Source organism: Phasianus colchicus, chromosome 17, assembly GCF_987193195.1.
Source record: "Phasianus colchicus chromosome 17, bPhaCol1.hap1.1, whole genome shotgun sequence".
Taxonomy (NCBI): Eukaryota; Metazoa; Chordata; class Aves; order Galliformes; family Phasianidae; genus Phasianus; species Phasianus colchicus.
The window spans coordinates 7,879,999-7,898,485 of NC_143452.1; the positions used below are offsets into that span (position 1 = coordinate 7,879,999).

Sequence of the window (18,487 nt, forward strand, 5' to 3'; positions counted from 1 at the left end):
TATGGTTTAGTGAGTGCTATTGGTGATGGGTGGATGGTTGGACTGGATGATCTTGTAGGTCTTTTCCAACCTTGGTGTTTCTGATTCTGAGACCTGGACTTCAACCCCAGGCACCACACACCCTATATCCCCGTGCAGGGACACAGTGCCTTTGCCCATTCATCTTGTTGAATGGTGCCCAACTTTACACCTGTGCCATTCGGAAAGTCTGCAGCGACATTTGGATGTAGATGACCCTACATGCCACAGTACTTTAAAATCATCAAAATGCTCATGGCATAATTTAGAGGCAGTTGTCTCAGGAGCCAGAAATCAAGGTGAACAGTGCAGGTCAGAGCTGGCAAGGGGAGAGACCTAATAGTGTGGTGAGAAAATTTTACAGGACCGCATTGTTTTATAGCTAAAAACAAACTCAGGAGTTCAGTGCAGTTCTGCAGACAGGATTTACTGTTAAAAATCAATTGTGCTTTCATGGAAAATCCCCAGTGACTGTGTTTGCTTGCTATTTTCCAATCAAAACGAAGCTCAGCTGAACTACGCAGTAAAGCTCGGGCTGTTATAGAACTGTCATCTTCTAACTGAAATAAGTTATTGTATTCAAGTGAATCCAATATGCCCAGCAGCATTTGGGTACATGAGCACCTACCTAATTCTGTGTGCGTTTCAATTAAATATGTAGTCAGTGAAGTCTAAAAACTACAAATGAGTTCAGTTTTCCTAGATAAAAATTCAATGTTTATACTTTAAAATGGGCTTTCTGCCCCTCATTACATCGCAGGTCCTGATGAAAGCCACTGTTTATTGTCATAAGCAATGAGTTAGAATACAGATGTAGGGACAAGAGGTAACAGTAGAAAAGGAGGACAGCAGCAGCACAAAAATTGTTCTTTTTTCCCATCTCATCTCAGCCTTGCCCACAACTCACTATGTGAATGTTGGGAGACTTTGCTGCTGTGGATATGCAGGTTGGCCTCAGTCAGGGAGGTAATTACACTGTGATGGAGATCATTCCTGTCGTGAGCTGCTCTTGGGATGGGGGCCTCTGTGGAAGTGTGAACCTGTCCATCAGTGCCCAGGAGATGGGTGCAGATTTTAGAGTTTGGTGCGTGTTCTTTGGGTAGTTTGAGGAAACTGGGTGGTTTGTTCTGATGGGACTTCAATCCCTCATCCGTTGTCAGATTTCTGCACGTGTGCAAGCTGGGACTGCTAGGGATGAGAACCTGTAGTGGGTCCAGGGGTGCCAGGAGCTGAGGGCAGGGGGCTGGTGGTGTCTGTGTTCTTTGCAGTACAGCATCTGGAGGTGCCTGAGGGCCCTTTGAGTGCCATGCTGTGGGAAACAAGCCGTGCATGGTACTCCCTTGTAGACGCTCAACTTCTGCTCTGTGCTATTACCTCTTTCATGAGTAAAATAAAACAGTAATTCACCATGTCCTCCTGACAGGAGCGTCAGCCTCTTCTATGGTTTCACCAGTGTAGTATAGGGCAGGAGGGATGAAATATCTTCACAACTGCTTGGAGTATTCTACGGGATGGAGAGAGATATGAAGATGTGTATGTACAGATACACAAAAATAAATACACGTTTAGGTGGAGATGAAGCATAGATAGATACTGATATAATACAGTCATCAATAAAACCCAGATCCCTACTCCAGATAAATTGCGGTTATGTGAATTACTCCATTACACTGTATGTGTATATATGCATTTATTAAAGGAATGTGGTTTCCTTGATAGAATTCTCTTACTAATAGACTCCATTAATCAAAACCTCAACTTACAGTGGCTTTTGTTTTGTTTATATCCTTTCAGTACATTCATTTTCAAATTATCACCAAATTAATCATCTACTGTACTTTAAACCAACTGCCATTTGGAGAAACAGTTCCAGTTCCTCTCCATTACACTGAGCATTAGTTCTTAAGGCGTAGTTCAGGGCTCTGTTTAGCCTGATTCTGTCCTAAATCTAATTGGAATCAGATAGAGTCTTCCTTGTAAATGGGTCAGTCACACAGGGGGGAGAAAAAAAGCCATCAAATGTAATCTTAAGACTGGGGGGGGGGGGGGAGGAAGGAAAAATAGATCATTTTATTTCTCTTCATTGATACCTGTCTAGTGCTAAAAGAAGGATTAAAATGAGGTCATTAAACTTTCCTTCGAGACAAACTCCAGACCTCGGTGGTAATATGATTAATCAAATATAAAAGTGAAGCTACCCTGAATGAATAACTCATTTTTATAAAATATCTAATTACTGAAATGTCGTCTGCTGTAGAAAAAGAAGGGGGGGGAAATTAATTGCAATAACAATTCAAGAAGATAAAGTTTTTCTGAATTAGGTCTACACAAGAAGCTAAATTGAGTTGATTAAGTAATTTTGGTTTCAGGAACACCCTTGATGGAAGTTAGTGGTAATGAATTTTTCAGACCTTGGAGTTTAAATTGCCAAAGACCAGTGAGTTAAAAAATGGGAACGATAGTTTCATTACAGATTTCAATTTTCTGTCACAAAAAAAAAAAAAAAAAAAGAATATTAAAAAAAAAAAAATGCTCTATTGGTCTCTCTCAAATTGGACACATGTACTGCTTGGTGTAAAATCAAGAATAATGCCACCTCTGCTCTCTGTATGAGAGCGCAATCGCAGCCAATTAAAGCTCCTGCAGCACCTGGGGGCTGCTCCCTCAACACCATGCACTGCCTGCTCTCAGCACAGCAGTGAGCAAATCCAGGAATCACAGCACAGATCTCATAAGCCTCTGCTCACCTGTAGTGTGCAGCACTGTGCTCTCCTGTCTCATAGCGTTGCTGTCGATATGGGATGAGCGTACCTGCATCAGTATGGCACGTGTGTACCCATCATCAGCACTGTGGCAGTGCACAGTACTGTATTTGAAGGTTTGATCCCAGTGCCCCACTTCTGCTCTCGGCACAGAGCTGTTATGGGGATGCACAGCTCAGTGCCCATCCTGGAACAGCCCTGCAGGCACGTCTCACCTCTGCCAGGTGTCCCAGCAAATACCCCTTTGCAGTGGATTATGTCATTACCTTACAAGTACACGGTGTCTCAGGAACTGATGCAAGCCTGAGAAATGTAAATGTTTTGTGACTCCGTTATTGCGAGGAACTGAGATAAATCCCCTTCTGAAGTTGGCCAGCTCCTTTGGGTTGGCAGGTTTTTAATTCATCAATATTCTGTTGCCTTAAAAACAGTTGCTTCCAAGCGTTGTCATTTTAAGAGGATATATATCTGGAATTTTGTTAAGCACATTTTGGTTACGAAATCTTTAGTGACATACTGGGGAAAAAAAAGGGGAGAGAGAGAGATTTAGCAAAGGATTTGGCAGTGCTGTGAGTTTTCTCTTATCAGACATTTTTAAGTGCCCAGGATGCCTTAACACCTCCCAGCTGCAGAGGGAAGGGTCAGAACACAGACTGCAGACAGAATTAACAACAGGGAGGAAGTTTGAGAGCTTTCACATAATTTTTGTGCATCAGAGAGTTTTTTCTCTTTACTCTTCAGCCTTGTGCAGGAACTTGCTTTAATTGCCAATAAAATAGCAGGGAAGAAATAATGCTTTCCTTCCTAGGTGTACAAGTATACGCAGGCTTCCTCTTTTCTTCAGCCTGATATCCTCCCATCTCTCACTGCATTCCTTTTCTCTGCTACGTGCTCTTTTCCGTACTGAACAAAATCCAGCTGCCCTCTCTTCCTCGTGGCAAGTCCTGTGAATCACACAGCATTTAATTTAGTCATCATTCTGTGCTCTGAATTGCTCTGAGCAGGCAGGCATGCATATTTCTATTGCTCCTGCCAGGTTGCAGTGACTCCACCAGATCCCAAGCTTGGACGCACAGGTTTCCTCTGCTTGCTTGTTTTTTGACCAGATCTCATGGGTTTTCCAGCAGAGTTCAGTGGTAGTCATTAAAAAGTAAGGGAATCCCTCATTGTGCTAATTCCAAGACTCATCTGGAAACAACAGAGATCTTAATTGCAGTGCAGAGAAGGTTTGGGCAGCATGCAGACAGGTGCTACATGGGAATCTTGGGTCAAATCTCGATTCTGTGATTATGGCCTGCATAAAAAATCAGTTTCCATACTCTTAAAATTCTCTCTTCCCCAAATATTCATCATTGGATCCCAAAAGCACACGAGCAGCTTTTATATGCCTTAAAACATGAAAAAAAATTAATTAGAACTCATTATGTGAAATGGGCAGTTATTAAGGAAATCCTAAACCAGATTTGCCAGCTTAAGGCCATTCAGTATGAAACTTTATTACCAGGGTCTGAATGGAAGCGTTCTCTTCTATATGCTCTTCACAAAGAAATACAGGGTCAGACCCATGAAGTCCATTTTGCTCACTTAGGAGCCAGATGCTGTCACATCATTTTTGTCAGCCTGGTTTATGTATAAATTGGAAAAAATATGTTTTTGAGGTTGTGTTTGAAACACTGCAGTTATTTTCTACTTTGGACTTTGAAGAAAGAGAAGGAAGTATGAGGTCTGACATTCCAACAGATGAATTAATGCCACCTGCTTTTAAAGAATTGCATTATTTATAGTGTTTACACAAGCAGAAAATGCAGATACAAATGACCATAATGTCTCTTCAAAAGTGCACATCTCTACATGCCTCCCTGTGAGCAGCAGGGGGACTGAGCTCTGGCTGCTCCTCTTGGCCTGCAGTTGCAGAAGGATTAGCAGGTCCTTCAGCTGAGGCCAACACAGTGCAGAGCTCAGGGAACAGCGGTGCAGGTGGTGCAGCTCATCCCTGCACAGTGCCCACACACAGGAATCACTGCCAGCATCCCCTCCTCAAGCTTTTCCCTCTCTGTAGCCCAGTGAGTATTGCAGGTCATTACAGCATGCTGGTGGGGCTGAAACACTGATCTGGGCTGACCTAATGGTTTTGTCAAGTAATAGCAATTTGTGATGCTCTCAGGATCTGCCCCAACCCAAGGGCTGGGATACCTGTATTGCTACAGCTAAAGGGAAGCACAGAGCTCTCAGCTGCTGTAAAACACTGATGTACCTGTGCAAAAATGTTCCATTATATAAATGCATATATATATATATATAAAGGGGTTTTTTGGTTTTTGTTTTTTTTAAGAATGAAGCTTTTGTAGGTGCCTCCAGCTGTTTTAAAACCGATGCATTTTTTAAAAGATAGCATTACTAATTGCACCTGACAATCAAGCAGTCTGCAGAAAGGTATAAGCTACCTTTTCCTGCTGCTCATTCTGCAGGCGAGAAACAAAGGTGCGTTAGACAAGAGAGCAAATGAAATGTTCAAAGTATTCGTGTCTAAAACTTGAAAATAAAAGGCTGTGTATCAGATGGTACTCTTAACATATACTGTTTCCATTGGCTCCTGAGATGATAAAATCTTTTATTGTTGAGTACAACGATTGTTAAAGGTCACTGTTGCAAAGGCTTCATCATTTAGATGAGATGAGATCCCTTTTTGGATAAATTCACAATTTTTCTTCCTAACAAGGAGATAGTATCAGGATTTGAATGTACAAGAGTGCTGGGTTACAGATTAAAGGCTTTTGTGTTCTGGAAACCACACTATGCCAGATTTCATGAGTTTCAGTGAGACGTGCAAGTCCCCAAAGTCAAGTAGGTTGATTAAAGTGGTTCTTTATAGCCTTTGAAATAGAGATAAAGTACAACTTTCCTACACGGGGTTAATGTAGATTTTTTTTTTCCTTGACAAGGCTATATGCCGTGCCAAGGACTTAATTTTAATCTCTTTTTAAACCTTTCATAAGAATGTTGTAAAAAGCTCCTTTGTGTTGTAATGCATTTTTATAAAATATCTGAATTTCTATGCCAACTTTGAGCCTCATTTCATAAGACATACTTATCTGGAAAAGGCTATCTTGCAGCAGAGTAGTGTCTTGTGTCATCATTTTTGTGGCATCTTTTCAGACCAGCACAGGAATGTAGCATCTGATAATGAAAAAAAATTAGTGCTCATTGTCAGACATGTAAACTTCTTGGTTTTTTAATATCCTTTTACTATTCTGTGTCTCTGAACTCCTGGTGAGTACTGTAAGAGTCTTTGAACCAAGGTGAAAGCCAGATCTTTACATTCCTTCCTCAAGGCAGAGATGCTGAAATGAGAGGGTTTTCATCTGCTGCTTCTGAAAGAAGGGGATATTACCTAGAGCCTTACTTGCAGATCTGAGAGCCCCTCTGCACGTGTGGGGGGCATTTCAGCAGCACAAACTGCCAACTGCGGATGCAGAACTTCCCCAGGTTGGTGATCTGAGTACATTGCTTGGCTGGATGGCCCATGGCAAGACATGCCTGCAGCCCAAGCAGTTGGTTTCAGAACAAGCTCTGTGACAGCTGGGCCTCACACCAGCAGAGCAGAGCTGCAAGCTGGCAGGAGTGTGTCAGGCTTTATAGATGATGTTTGGGGAAGCATTTGCCACATGGCATATAAGAATCTGAAGCAGTCAATGTGTGCATGGATTGGTTGTGGAGCAGACCCAAGTGAACACAGGGATGTGCGGTGCAGGGGCTGGGAATGCAGAGCTGGGCACAGTGGGCTGCTTCCAAACAGCACGCAGACATCAGGGCTTAGAAGATGATCATCATTTAGGAGCACACGAGAGTAGTTCTTTAATGAAATGGGATTAAGAAATTCACATTTCAAAATCTGATCTGCATGCAGAATGTGGACGACTGTGTATCAGGTCCCTTTATTCACAACGCAGAGATTCAAGCAAATCCGTGGTCTCTGATGCACAGCAGCAAAGGTGGAGCAAGAACCCAGAGTTCAGTGTATTGCTGTCATAGAAACTGATGGCCGGGTGCAACCGTGCAGCAGGACAACCTGCAGACCTCATGCAGTCATCCATCCGGCAAACAATAGTGGAAATTAAAGGTCGGAGAACTGATAGTGAGGCTTAGGAAAACGGCAATTAGGCTTCTAGAAAGAAAAGCTAAATTACCGGCAGTAGGAGTAAGGGGAAAAAAGAAGATTATTGATCTAAATATCACATTGACAGATACACAGAGTACAGTCTAGAGGTTTTTTACACCTCTGGGCTTTCTCAGCCCCCACAATAAAAAATGCAGGCCTATAAAGATGGAATAAGAAGCAATCAATTAGGATGGCATTTGCTCCCTTCTGCGCTGCAATTGGGCAGGCACATCACAATTAATGATTTATTAGGAGATTTTTGCTTTTTTTTTTTTTCCATTTTACATAGATGGCTGCAGCTAGACTGTAGTTGTTTATTAATTTGTGTGTATTCAAGCATCTTTGTTAAATAGCATGTGGAAAAGGTAAACATTTGGCTTGCAATGGGATTATGTTGCATAGTATATGGAGGCAAACTCAGCCTGGCATGCAACTCTGTGTGTTGGGTTCCCTGGCTGCACTTTCACATAAAAAGCTTTCACAGCTTTTTATTGAAAACAGCTAGGAAAAGGCAAGCACACTAGAAAAAAGGAATTCCATTTAGAAGAAAGCCTGAATAATTATCTCCATATTCATCTATTTCAATTGAACACCTCCCTAGGAGTGGCTGCAATGAGCTAATTGGTTTTACTCTGCTGTGCATGGCTTCACAGCCCAGACTCCAGATTTATAGCACACAGACAAGAAGGTGTGTGAATTCATCATCTGTCCCCCCACATCAATCCATGACTCCTCCTGACTGATATTTGTCTGCGTGTTTATATGCTGTCAAGTGCTGGACGAGACAAAAGACAAACTCTAGGACTAAACAATTTTAGTAGAATCTGGTGCAACCAGAAAATCAGAATGAATTATTACCTTTTCAGCAAGACATGACTTCAGACAGGCCAGCTCTAGAGGAATGAGAAAAGGACTTTTGCCAGCACATGCTTTTATGGAGAGAAGGGGGAAAAAAGCACAGAATTTAAGAACTTAAAAACATGCCAAGTTCAGAACAAATTCTTATCTCATAAGGGAAGCGGAGTGTATAACAATCAGCCATAGAAGTCTTTCTGAATGGTCTCAGAAAAGCACTCTGGAAATTAAGGACTTCAAATGCAACAATTGAAAGTGAAGCTAAATGAATTACAGGGGAATACGAGTAAATGCTACATGTATAGGTCAAGCAGTGTTTTATCAATCTTATGTTTACTCTAGCAGCTCTCGTGTTGCCCATTGTTTTACCTTGTTTGAGCAGATATGCTTCTCCTTATTTGAAAATCAATTGTAATCTTATGAAAGAAAATGTACAGCAGAGGGAATGCTGTAAAACAGCACAGTGAAAGAAAGCATTGTTCGCTATCTGGAATTACTCCCAAGTAGGGAGGGAACGATGTTAAAGAAGTGTGCATAGCTCTGAGCTGCCATCGTTCCATTCTCACGTGCCATATAATGTCATTTCTTAATTTTATTAAAAGACAATTGTGGACAATGCATGTTACAGCACTTATTTACACTACTGATAGTGGGAGAGTGTGAGAAGGAGGAAAGATGAGCTGCATTTTTTAATTCCCAGTGACTGCTGATCCAAAGCTTATAAAAGTTGGAGGTGCAGCCCTCTAATATTTGCCTCTTCACCTGCACAGCTTCAGATGGGTCCTTTGATTCTAGTGTAGTTATTGTTCTCATCAGGAAAATATGTGCCTATATAAACAAACAGACAGGACAATATCTACCCTTAGAGCTGCACAGGACTAAATCATTTCCCAGGTATGCCTAGTAGGTGTCGACAACTGAATCAGCTCCTGGATTGCTCAGTATCCTCTGAGCACATTGAGTTTTACCCTAATAGAAAGCTTCCTGAAAGATTATGATCCTCCTTCAGGCTTTACATTGAGATATGTTTGTGTACTCAAGATTTTTGATATACCTCCTATTTTAAAAATATACCTTATTGTAAACTATTTTGCTGCAGGCCAAAAGCAGATGTTGTCATGGCTTTTAGAAAAGCTGCTGTAACATCTGTTGGCAGTTGTGTGGTATTTGCTCACATAGCCAAACTCATTGGCAACACTGGGATTATGATCTGCTAAAGGTGCTAAGCAGCCTGCAAGACTGGTCCTTGTCAATGCCTTAAGTACAGTTAATAGGCATCTCTTAATCCTGTTTGGTTTTGCACGGTGGTAGCAGACAAAAACTGTGGTCCATGGTCAGAGATTGGCAATAGATGCACAACGTGCTTAAATCCTTTGAAATTGCAACAGATTAGATCCTGTGATGTTAGTAGTGCTGTCATCTACTCGAAGAGAGTGGGAGCTCATCAGCTTGTCACTGCTGGCATGCCATACAACATTAACGTAATGTAATAGGCGATAACTGGCATGGATTTAGTAAGAGACGATCCTGCTAAAGTAATCTCCTTGGGTTCTTTTGAGCAGGTTTCAGACAAAATTGCTAATAGGAGTGTACGTATGACATAATCTAATGGATTTTTCAAAAGGCTTTTGATACATTTCCATATGATATTTCCCCTGTTTAAGCTGTGTGCCACAGAGATTTCAAATTGAGCAAGAGAATGCGTAAAGAAAGAGTGGAAACTGTGGGAAATAAAGAGAAAAGATCTATAGCATGTGCTGGAACTAGAATCCTCTCTCAGCTTCCCACTGTTCTTCCCCACCACTCAGCATGGCTGGAAAAAGAGATACCATCTGCATTCACTAATGAAAACTTGTTTAGGACAGGTGCGTACCAGAAAAGAGGGCAAAATGCCATTCAAGATACCACTAAAGAGCAAATTTAAATCTACATTAACATAGGGCAGATTGAATATTTTTGCTGGCAGTAGTGGAATAATATACAGTAAACATACGCACACTGAAGGGCGCCAATGGATGTGTATGGGTTAGTACTGAGAAGGGACTCTTGTGCTAACAAAGGAATGATTTATTATCATTTACATAACCTGGCATTTGTGCACACCAAAGGCCAGATTTTCAGAGTGCTCTGCTCCTGCAGTTTGGGGCCAGGTTTCACTTCCAGACTCATTGCCAGCTCTTATCATTTCTCCAGTGTTTAATTTGCCATATGTCAATCAGAGTGTTGATTTGCAAGTGCTGATAATAGGCAGCGTTGAGAGATGAGCACATTTGAAAATTTGGGAATGTGTCTTACTGGCAGCTTCTGAGCTCCAAATACTGGAAGTTTTCAGAGGCCAGGATCCCTGATCAGCCATATGATAAATCAAGGCCTGGAAAGCAGAGAGAATGCAGCTAATGCATCAGGATATGCCTGAACTGGACATGCTCCATGAAAATCAGTGCTAAATGAGAGCATTAAGCACCAGGAAGGGCAGTGGCAAAATCACAAGAAACGCTTTAAATAATCAAATCAAATCAAGTGCATGAAAGAAAGAAATTGTCTGAAGATGCAATAAAATGCTATCACTGAAATTTGAGGGAGGCAAAATACCTTATTTTAAAGGGATGTAGTCATCATAAAAATGGCACATTTTAATCTGCCATTTTTACCTGCTGTTGACATTAACTGTCTGATTGCTCCAGTGAATGAGAGTATCAGGAACGTTTCTGGTTTTCCTCGAACACTTGCTGATATGTGGGCAGTGGGTGGGTGAGAGTGACTTTCACAGAATCACAGACTGGCCAGGGTTGGAAGGGACCTCAAGGATCACGAATCTCCAACCCCCTGCCACATGCAGGGCCACCAACCTGCACATTTAATGCTAGACCAGGCTGCCCAGGGCCCCATCCAACCTGGCCTTGAACACCTCCAGGGATGGACGGTGCATCCACAGCCTCTCTGGGCAGCTGTTCCAGCACCTCACCACTCTCTCTGTAAAGAATTCCCCCCAGACGTCCGACCTAAATCTCCCCTCCCTCAACTTAAAACCATTTCCCCTCGTCCTGCAGTTATCTACCCTTTCAAAGAGTTGATTCCCCTCCCCTCTGTAGGTTCCCTTTAGGTATTGAAATGCTGCAGTGAGGTCACCCTGCAGCCTTTTCTCCAGGCTGAACAAGCCCAGCTCCCTCAGCCTGTCAACTTTCCTCTCGTTTGGGCCAAAAAGTGAATCTGTGCTTCAAAGGGCTTGGGGAAATATGAACAGCAGAAGTGAGAAAGGGACAAGTCACTCACAACGAGCAACCCCATGGTTCTCCATGGGACTGAGGTCTATGTCTGTGTGCTGCTTAAAGGGAGAGAGGACATAGCCTTGAGAAGCAAAAGTCCCATCTGTGACTGCCTCTGTCTTTTATTTGCAGTATTCGGGGGAAGTTCCTGAGAACAGAGTGGAGGTTGTGGTTGCAAATTTGACAGTGATGGACCGGGACCAGCCTCACTCTCCCAACTGGAATGCCATCTACCGCATCATCAGCGGGGACCCCTCTGGCCACTTCACCATCCGGACAGACCCTGTCACCAATGAAGGCATGGTAACTGTGGTCAAGGTAAGTGGGAAGCCAAAGTAAAGCCATATTTCTCACCCTTTAAGCTCGCTAAGGCTGAAAGGATTGCCCAAAGACTGCAGCTATTTCATGCCTTCTATACCTGGGAGTATGAGTGCTTCAATCTGTTGTTTCCCCACTCGCTGTGAGCATCCTGAATACTTCTACTTTGCCAATGATTTGGAGTTTCTCCCACTGTAATCTCTCATAAACTCTCACATTCCAAGGGCAGCTGCCCACATCAGAGCCTGACCTGATCCTTTTGAGCTCTGGCAGTGGGGCTGGTACCAGGACTGCCCAGTCCTGCCTTGCCTGGTGCCTCGGGCAGAGGCTGAACCTTCTTCTTTCTGAGCCTGTGAATAGGGGATGGCATTTCACTGCAGGAGATCAGCCAAATGATCTGCAAGGAGTGCAGGAGAGATTTCAGGAGGAATGAATTTCCTGGTAACAGAAGGAAAGAAGTGAGATTTTCCTCTCAGTTGCTTAGCAAAAAATGGTTGCAGAAATTTTCCTTTTCCTACAATCAAGCAATAAACACACAGTGTGAACCACATCCTAAGTGAAGGCTGCTCCATGTGTTAGATCATCAGTGGATCTTGTCCAATGACTCAGAAATAAGACTGTAAATTTTCACTACCTCTTCTTTCCTGTATACTTTGCCGTAAACATTAGGAGAGCCCAAACCCTCCAGGTCTTTACAGGTGTCAAATTCTGTTTCCCTTCTTGCCTACAGAGAACATGCCTCTATCATTGCTGGGTTCACTCCCCACCCCCTGAGACCAGCAGCCCAGGCAGTGAGTGCTCCTGCAGTAATTACACACAGTCAGAAACTACTGGGTTCATTCATTCAGCATTCACTGAATCTCTTCCCCGAAAAGATGCCTATGGATGCTCCCACTGACTGCCACGAAAATGAAGGCATCATGAATAGGCTGCTGTGATCTGTGGGAGCTTGCACTGAACGCACTGTGTGCTGCATCTGAAATGGATAATATGTGCTGGGATGAACAAAGGCTTCTGAGAAGTCTGGCCTGCTCGAACAGAAAGTTTTAATCAACTACTTAGGATGGAGCACCTGTGTTTAAAGAGCAAGCTGTTTAAGGAATAACTCTGTGTTGAAAAAAAAAAAGAGCCCCACTTCCTTATAGCTAATAAGTTGCAGTCATTCTTAGTACTTACAGTTTGGATATTAGAAAAAAAATGACACCAGAGGAATGGCAATGAGTTAATGCTGGTAGGAGCGTGTGAGCTTGCGAGCTCATCCTGTTCTGTGGCCCTGGGCTGTGTGTGTGTCTGCAGATGCCACTTTGCCGAAAGTTTAAGGAAGACATCATCTTACCTGCTAGATGATATTTCAGCAGGGTCCTTGTACCTATCACCCTTTATTGCTCTGTAAGGACATTTGACAGCCTTATCTTGTGCAATGCTGCTCAACCTCTTCAAGTGCTCAGTAGCTCTAGATGCACATATATATGGACACGCTTATGCATTTAAGTATACCTATATGCATGTCTATACTTTCTGCCTAAACAAAAAACGTTCCACAAACTAAAATGGAACTATTTAACTTGTGTTGATATCGACAGTCGGTCTGAAATTCAAATGCTGGCACTCTGACTGAAAGCAAGGGAGGAGCTCTTATTCTTAATCTAGTGAAGCGTCATGACTGTAGTTTAAAGCCATGTCAGAGTGAAGAGCAGGGATTTACAAGATCATTGCTGCTATGCAAGGATTTTTGCATAATGAACCATCCTTTATTCAGAACATGCAAGCAAAAAGCGGGGCAGATTTGTCAAGACCCCATAGATGCTGCTGTTGACTTTCCACTGCTGTGTAACCCACAGTGATCACAATGCAAAGAACCACATGAAAATCCTATCTTGTCAAGCTGAGCTCAAAGCTTGAAATTGCACTGAATGTCTTCCGTATATAACCTTACCTTATCCTCCTGGGTGCCCTGAGTTGCTTACCCTTGTCAAGCCTGCAAGGCTTTTTGGTGTATTTTCAGCAAAGAGAACGAGTGAAATTTCTTGTGATTAAATTTTCATGGTAAAGAAGGGAAGGCTCTTAGGATTCCACTTTCTTTGAAATATTTTGTTCTTGGTTAATAAATGAATATGCTTAAAGGTTAGGGGAATGTATGAGCACCAAACTGGGTGGCCAGTTAGCACTTGTTCTTCATAGTGCAAGAGCAGGCTCTTGCTGGTTTAATCCCTGTTATAGGTTGAAAACACAGGTAACAAATTAATTCAAGTAATGAACCTTTTATGTACAGACCCGACACAGCTGGATTTTTCATGTGACTCTTTAGGCTGGTTATACATAACTCCCCACTGCTGCAAGGAAAGGAGTTTGCATCTGGGCTATAACAATCACAGGCAGGCAGAGTAGGGGATGTTGCAGAGAATCCAAACCAGCAGCCCTTTGGAGTTCAGATGGAGCTCACAATGGCCATTCTGCAGCTGCTCTCAGCAAAGCTGCATCTGCCTCTCCAGCCAGATCACCAAAAGCATAACATTTCCTTTTTCTGTTCATGCCTTTTCCAAACCATTTCCATAACTAGACCCTAATCTTCAAAGGAAGCCTTGATCAAGGAGAGAGAGTAACTTCTCACACAGCTGAGACAACGCAGAGTCTGGAGACAATCTCCAGGAGCAGCAGTGGCTGCCCTGTGGCAGCTGGCTGAGTGAAATGTTATTATAAACTCTGCATGGATCAGAGCTGTGAATTTATAATGGGGATGCTTCTGAAGCTGCAGTTATTATTTGCTTCAACAATAACATAAGGCAAATTTGTTCTCTTTAGTTAAAAGTACTTTGAGTAAAGAGGGACACGTGGCAAGCCCTTCACTCTGCTGCATCTGGGCAGGAGGTGCTCGTGAAGGAGGGGAAGGTGCAGGAAATGCACGCAGGTGCTTCAGAGACAAAAATGTGACTGTGGGACAGCCCATGGGGTGGGTGTTATGGGGTGAATCCTGTCCCTGTGCTGTGTTTCTGCATCTCTGGTTTCGGAGCTCCCAGGAAAGAAACACAGCAGGTGAGTGAGCAGCTCAATAGATTTTAAGGAAAAAAAAAAAAAGATTTAAAGAATCCACATCCAAAAGATCTGTGTGCAGTCAATGTATGTCCAGTGCACCATCAAACAAGGAACCCATTCCTGCATCAGCCCTCAGTGCTGCTCAGAGCCACCCCCAGCACTGGGAGCTCCTGCAGGGACTGGGTGCTCCTGTCCATGACAAGGCTAGCAAACATGCAGCACTGAAAAAGTACAGAATGGAGGAACATGAATTATAGGTGCATGTAAGGAATTGAAGAAATGTATTAGTCGAATTGTTTTGAGGCCTCAAATAGTGTTTAAATGAGAACTTTTACCATCCATCTATTTTGAATGCGGCAGAAGTTGGTGAGTCAACGCTAGTGGGTGTACTGGGAATCTTTGTGCTTCCTTTTATTTATTAAATGTTGGCCCTGCCTGTCAGGAAACCATTTAGCAGTAGGAGCATTTGCACTTCAATCAAATAGAGATTCCACTCTTTTACCTTTTGCCCCTGAAATTTGTTTCTCTGTTGTAGTTTCCTCTGATTTGATTTCTCTCCTGACAGTGCTGTATTTTAAGCAGACCACGGAAGCCAGCTCTGGCTGATGTAAATCTGTATGGCTGTACCAAAGTCAATGGAGCTGTGGCATTTTACACCATGCGACTCAGCACTGAGCTGTGAGCAAGAATGGCTGTGCTTCTACATTCATACATTGCAGCAAAGCATTGTTTAACGTGCAGAGGTGTGATCTTGCATAACTCAAGACTCCCTGGCAGATGATTAGCAACTTCCTTCATAATAATAAGTGGGATGGATAGGAAACTATTATATTGCTGCTGTTTGGTCAGTTGTGCCAGCAAAGGCCCTTCACTCCTTCTGGCTCCTCAGACACAGCATCTTCACATGCATGTACACAGAGATCTATGACCACCCAAGAAAGGTCTGTGCAAGCACACAGACAACCAACCTCCAGAGCTGACCAGGCACTGTTCCTTGAGGCTGAACCTCTGCTTATGATGTTATTAAAGAGGAAAAGTGAGAGCACTTCAGGGTCGTGGATCCACACAGGCTGCCCCAGCTACTCAGTCAGCAGCTGTGAGTGCAAACAGAACAGTTCTGAGCAGGCTCTGCCTGTTGCATTTACAGCAACCCCTCGGTGGGTTTGTTCATTCAATGCTAAACTAACACTGGCAGTTTCTGGTTTGGAAACTACTTAGCATTGGAAGCAAATACAGAGCAAATCCTCCCTGGTGGCTGCAATTTTTACTTTGTGTTTTTTTTAACTATTTGGCCCTCGAAATACTGGAAGACCAAATCCTTGCTGGACCGAAGCCGGTCTGGATTTACCCCTTCAGAAGAACTGTGCTCAGAAGGAAATGACTTTAATATCATCTGTCTTCTAGATCTTGCAGCTTTCGGCCAGAAGGTAGGATTTATTCCCTGCTTGGCTCTATTCTTGCTTGCTTGTTTGTTTCAGGCAGTCGACTACGAGATGAACAGAGCGTTCATGCTGACAGTGATGGTATCCAACCAAGCTCCCCTGGCCAGTGGAATCCAGATGTCCTTCCAGTCGACAGCAGGAGTCACCATTTCAGTTACGGATGTCAACGAAGCGCCGTACTTCCCAACAAACCACAAGCTGATCAGGCTGGAGGAAGGCGTGCCCACAGGGACGGTCCTCACGACCTTTTCAGCTGTAGATCCGGATCGCTTCATGCAGCAGGCAGTGAGGTGGGAGAGCAGGCAGTAAGGTCGGGTCTGCATGGGGAATTTCAGCAGCAGCTGGACTCTAATTCATGAGCTAACGGATGTGGTAGCAGTGCAAGACCTGGTGGGTTCTTGCAGCCTCTGTTAGGTGCTTGCAGTTTTACCAGAGCTGGTAAATCCCACAGAATTGTCTTTTTTGCTACCAGACTGTAAGGACTGTGGTGTTTTTGGCAAAGCGCAGGCACTCTGTGTGACCGCAGCAGAGGCCGCATAAACCTCCATCAGTGCTGACGTTTTGTGTCAGGAGTTGCACACAGTATTTCACCTGGCGCAGCACTGTCTGGTCTAGAGAATGATTGTTTATTCACTGCCTTGTTCTTGTTGTCTTTAGACAGGTATTTCAGCTGCTAAGGAGAGAGACCCTCCAAACTAACAAGCCAGTTTTTCTTCTATTCATTTTGAAATATTGGCCTTTGAAGGGCCTTTGTTTCCCTGATGTGCGTAGCAAGGCTGGTTCTTCAGAGGAGAGAGCAGTTTGTTTGTGGCTGAATGCTTTCATCCCCAGAAACAACATCTGCCATTTTTTGGGGAGGACTGGCTCTGCCGAGCCCTTCACGTAGTCACACAGTGCCTGTGCAGGGTTTGTAAGGCTTGCTGTAAATAAGAACATCAAAAGTACTTTTCCCTGGGGCTCCCAGGTCACACATTCTGTGAATCCCAGAGCACTTTGCTTCCCAGCACAGGTACAATCTCTCTTAGTGCCTTTTCTTCAGGGTAGCCTGATGCCAGTGAAGCAGTGGGGTGTTGTTACGGTCCTGTAGCCATGCAAAGGTATCTTTTCTTCCTTCATCACTGACAATGGTGGAAAAAAAGATACTCTAAAAGCTAAGCTTATGAATCCATGGTGAGCAGTTCTCAGAGAGCTGATCCAGCTGCTGTAGCCTTGCACACTGTTTTCAAAGCCTGTCTCCAAATAGTCTTTAATAAAGTGAGGTTTTATAAATATGAGATAAGGAAGCGGGAGCTTCTCCATGCAGGCACAGCTTGGCATGGCCAATGTCACACCTCAGGTTATCTTCATTAGCCACAGACACATTCACAAGGCCAGGCTGGATCCCTGGTCATTTAGCTGTGCAAGGGCAAGAGACTCACAGCAGTGATAGTAAAAAGAAATGAAAACATCCCAAAGGGTCTAGCTCCATAAAATGTAATTCTTTCCTTTGGCAGGGGCTTGTGAAACTGTGCCGTTGCTTTCCTGCTCACATGGATTCACACAACGCAAGTTTTGCTTTGAGTTTCAGCTTCAGGCAGCCCATTTCTGGAAAGGAATATTCACCATATTCACCAGCAGCCAGAAGTTCTCATGTTTGTGTATTTCAAGACAAAAAAAAAAAAAATTGATATCAAACTGTCAGCAGGTCTGAGCTCCCCATGAAATAAGCTCAGCTTTTGTTTGCTCATTTCAGTGTTTTATAGCATGGCCATTTATTAGCTTCCAGTTTAACTACAACTCAAACTCTATAAAACAGAGGCAGAAATCTGTTGCCAGGAAAAGAATAGAAGCAAGAAAACGAGCAGGTGAAAAAGTCTGGAGAACATGGAAAACCTTTGCCCAGAGCAAACCATGTTAATAGCTGGCCGTATAAGACCTGAACAGACTGGGGATGAGTTGACCTAATACTCAGGAATCTGCCTGAGAATGAGCTAGTTTAGGAAGGGCAGCAGAACAGGAGAGAGCAGAAATCTGCCCCTAATCAGGCATAAGTATGCAGTGGTCATTGCATACCCCATTTCCTCTTGGCTGCAGAATCCCTGGGCTAAGGCACTCCCAGTTGCAGAAAGCTGACATGTAAATGGCACTTAATGGGGGGGAAAAAAAAGAAAGAAAAAAAAAACCTTAAAAAGGAAAGAAATAGAAAAATTGAATAATTGCAGAGGTCAAAAACCAGCTACTCAATTAGTATTTTGTTTGTAAACAAAACCGCTTATCCAAAGGTCCTTTGAATCATGGGTCAGGAGTCCAGAAAAACCTTATTTCAAGCAATATTAAGGATGTGTCAGTGAAAAGACTGCCATGTATTTATTTCCTTTCTCTGTAGATACTCTAAGCTGTCAGATCCTGCAAACTGGCTGAACATTAATGCCACAAATGGTCAGATCACTACTGCTGCTGTCCTTGATCGAGAGTCAGACTACATTAAGAATAATGTCTACGAGGCCACATTCTTGGCGGCTGACAATGGTGAGCCCAGGCTTCACATTGTTCATGCTTCAATAAGACTCTAATGTGATGCATTAAGAGAAATGATGCCCTGACAGAGTTGTCAGTATAAGTTATCTTTTTCCCAGGTTTTTATGGTCAAAAATG

At 43.2% G+C, this 18,487-nt stretch overlaps 1 protein-coding gene across 2 annotated transcripts in view; it reads left to right on the top strand.

Annotated features, from left to right (window-relative positions):
* The window catches only part of CDH4 (cadherin 4), a 416,262-nt gene that overhangs the window by 386,301 nt on the left and 11,474 nt on the right, over positions 1-18,487 (top strand). For both annotated transcript variants that reach the window (XM_090152060.1, XM_031590256.2), the window contains 3 exons: positions 11,193-11,378; positions 15,890-16,143; positions 18,219-18,361. In XM_090152060.1, coding sequence (XP_090008186.1) covers positions 11,193-11,378; positions 15,890-16,143; positions 18,219-18,361 — 583 coding nt within the window. The remainder of the gene's footprint in view (positions 1-11,192; positions 11,379-15,889; positions 16,144-18,218; positions 18,362-18,487) is intronic.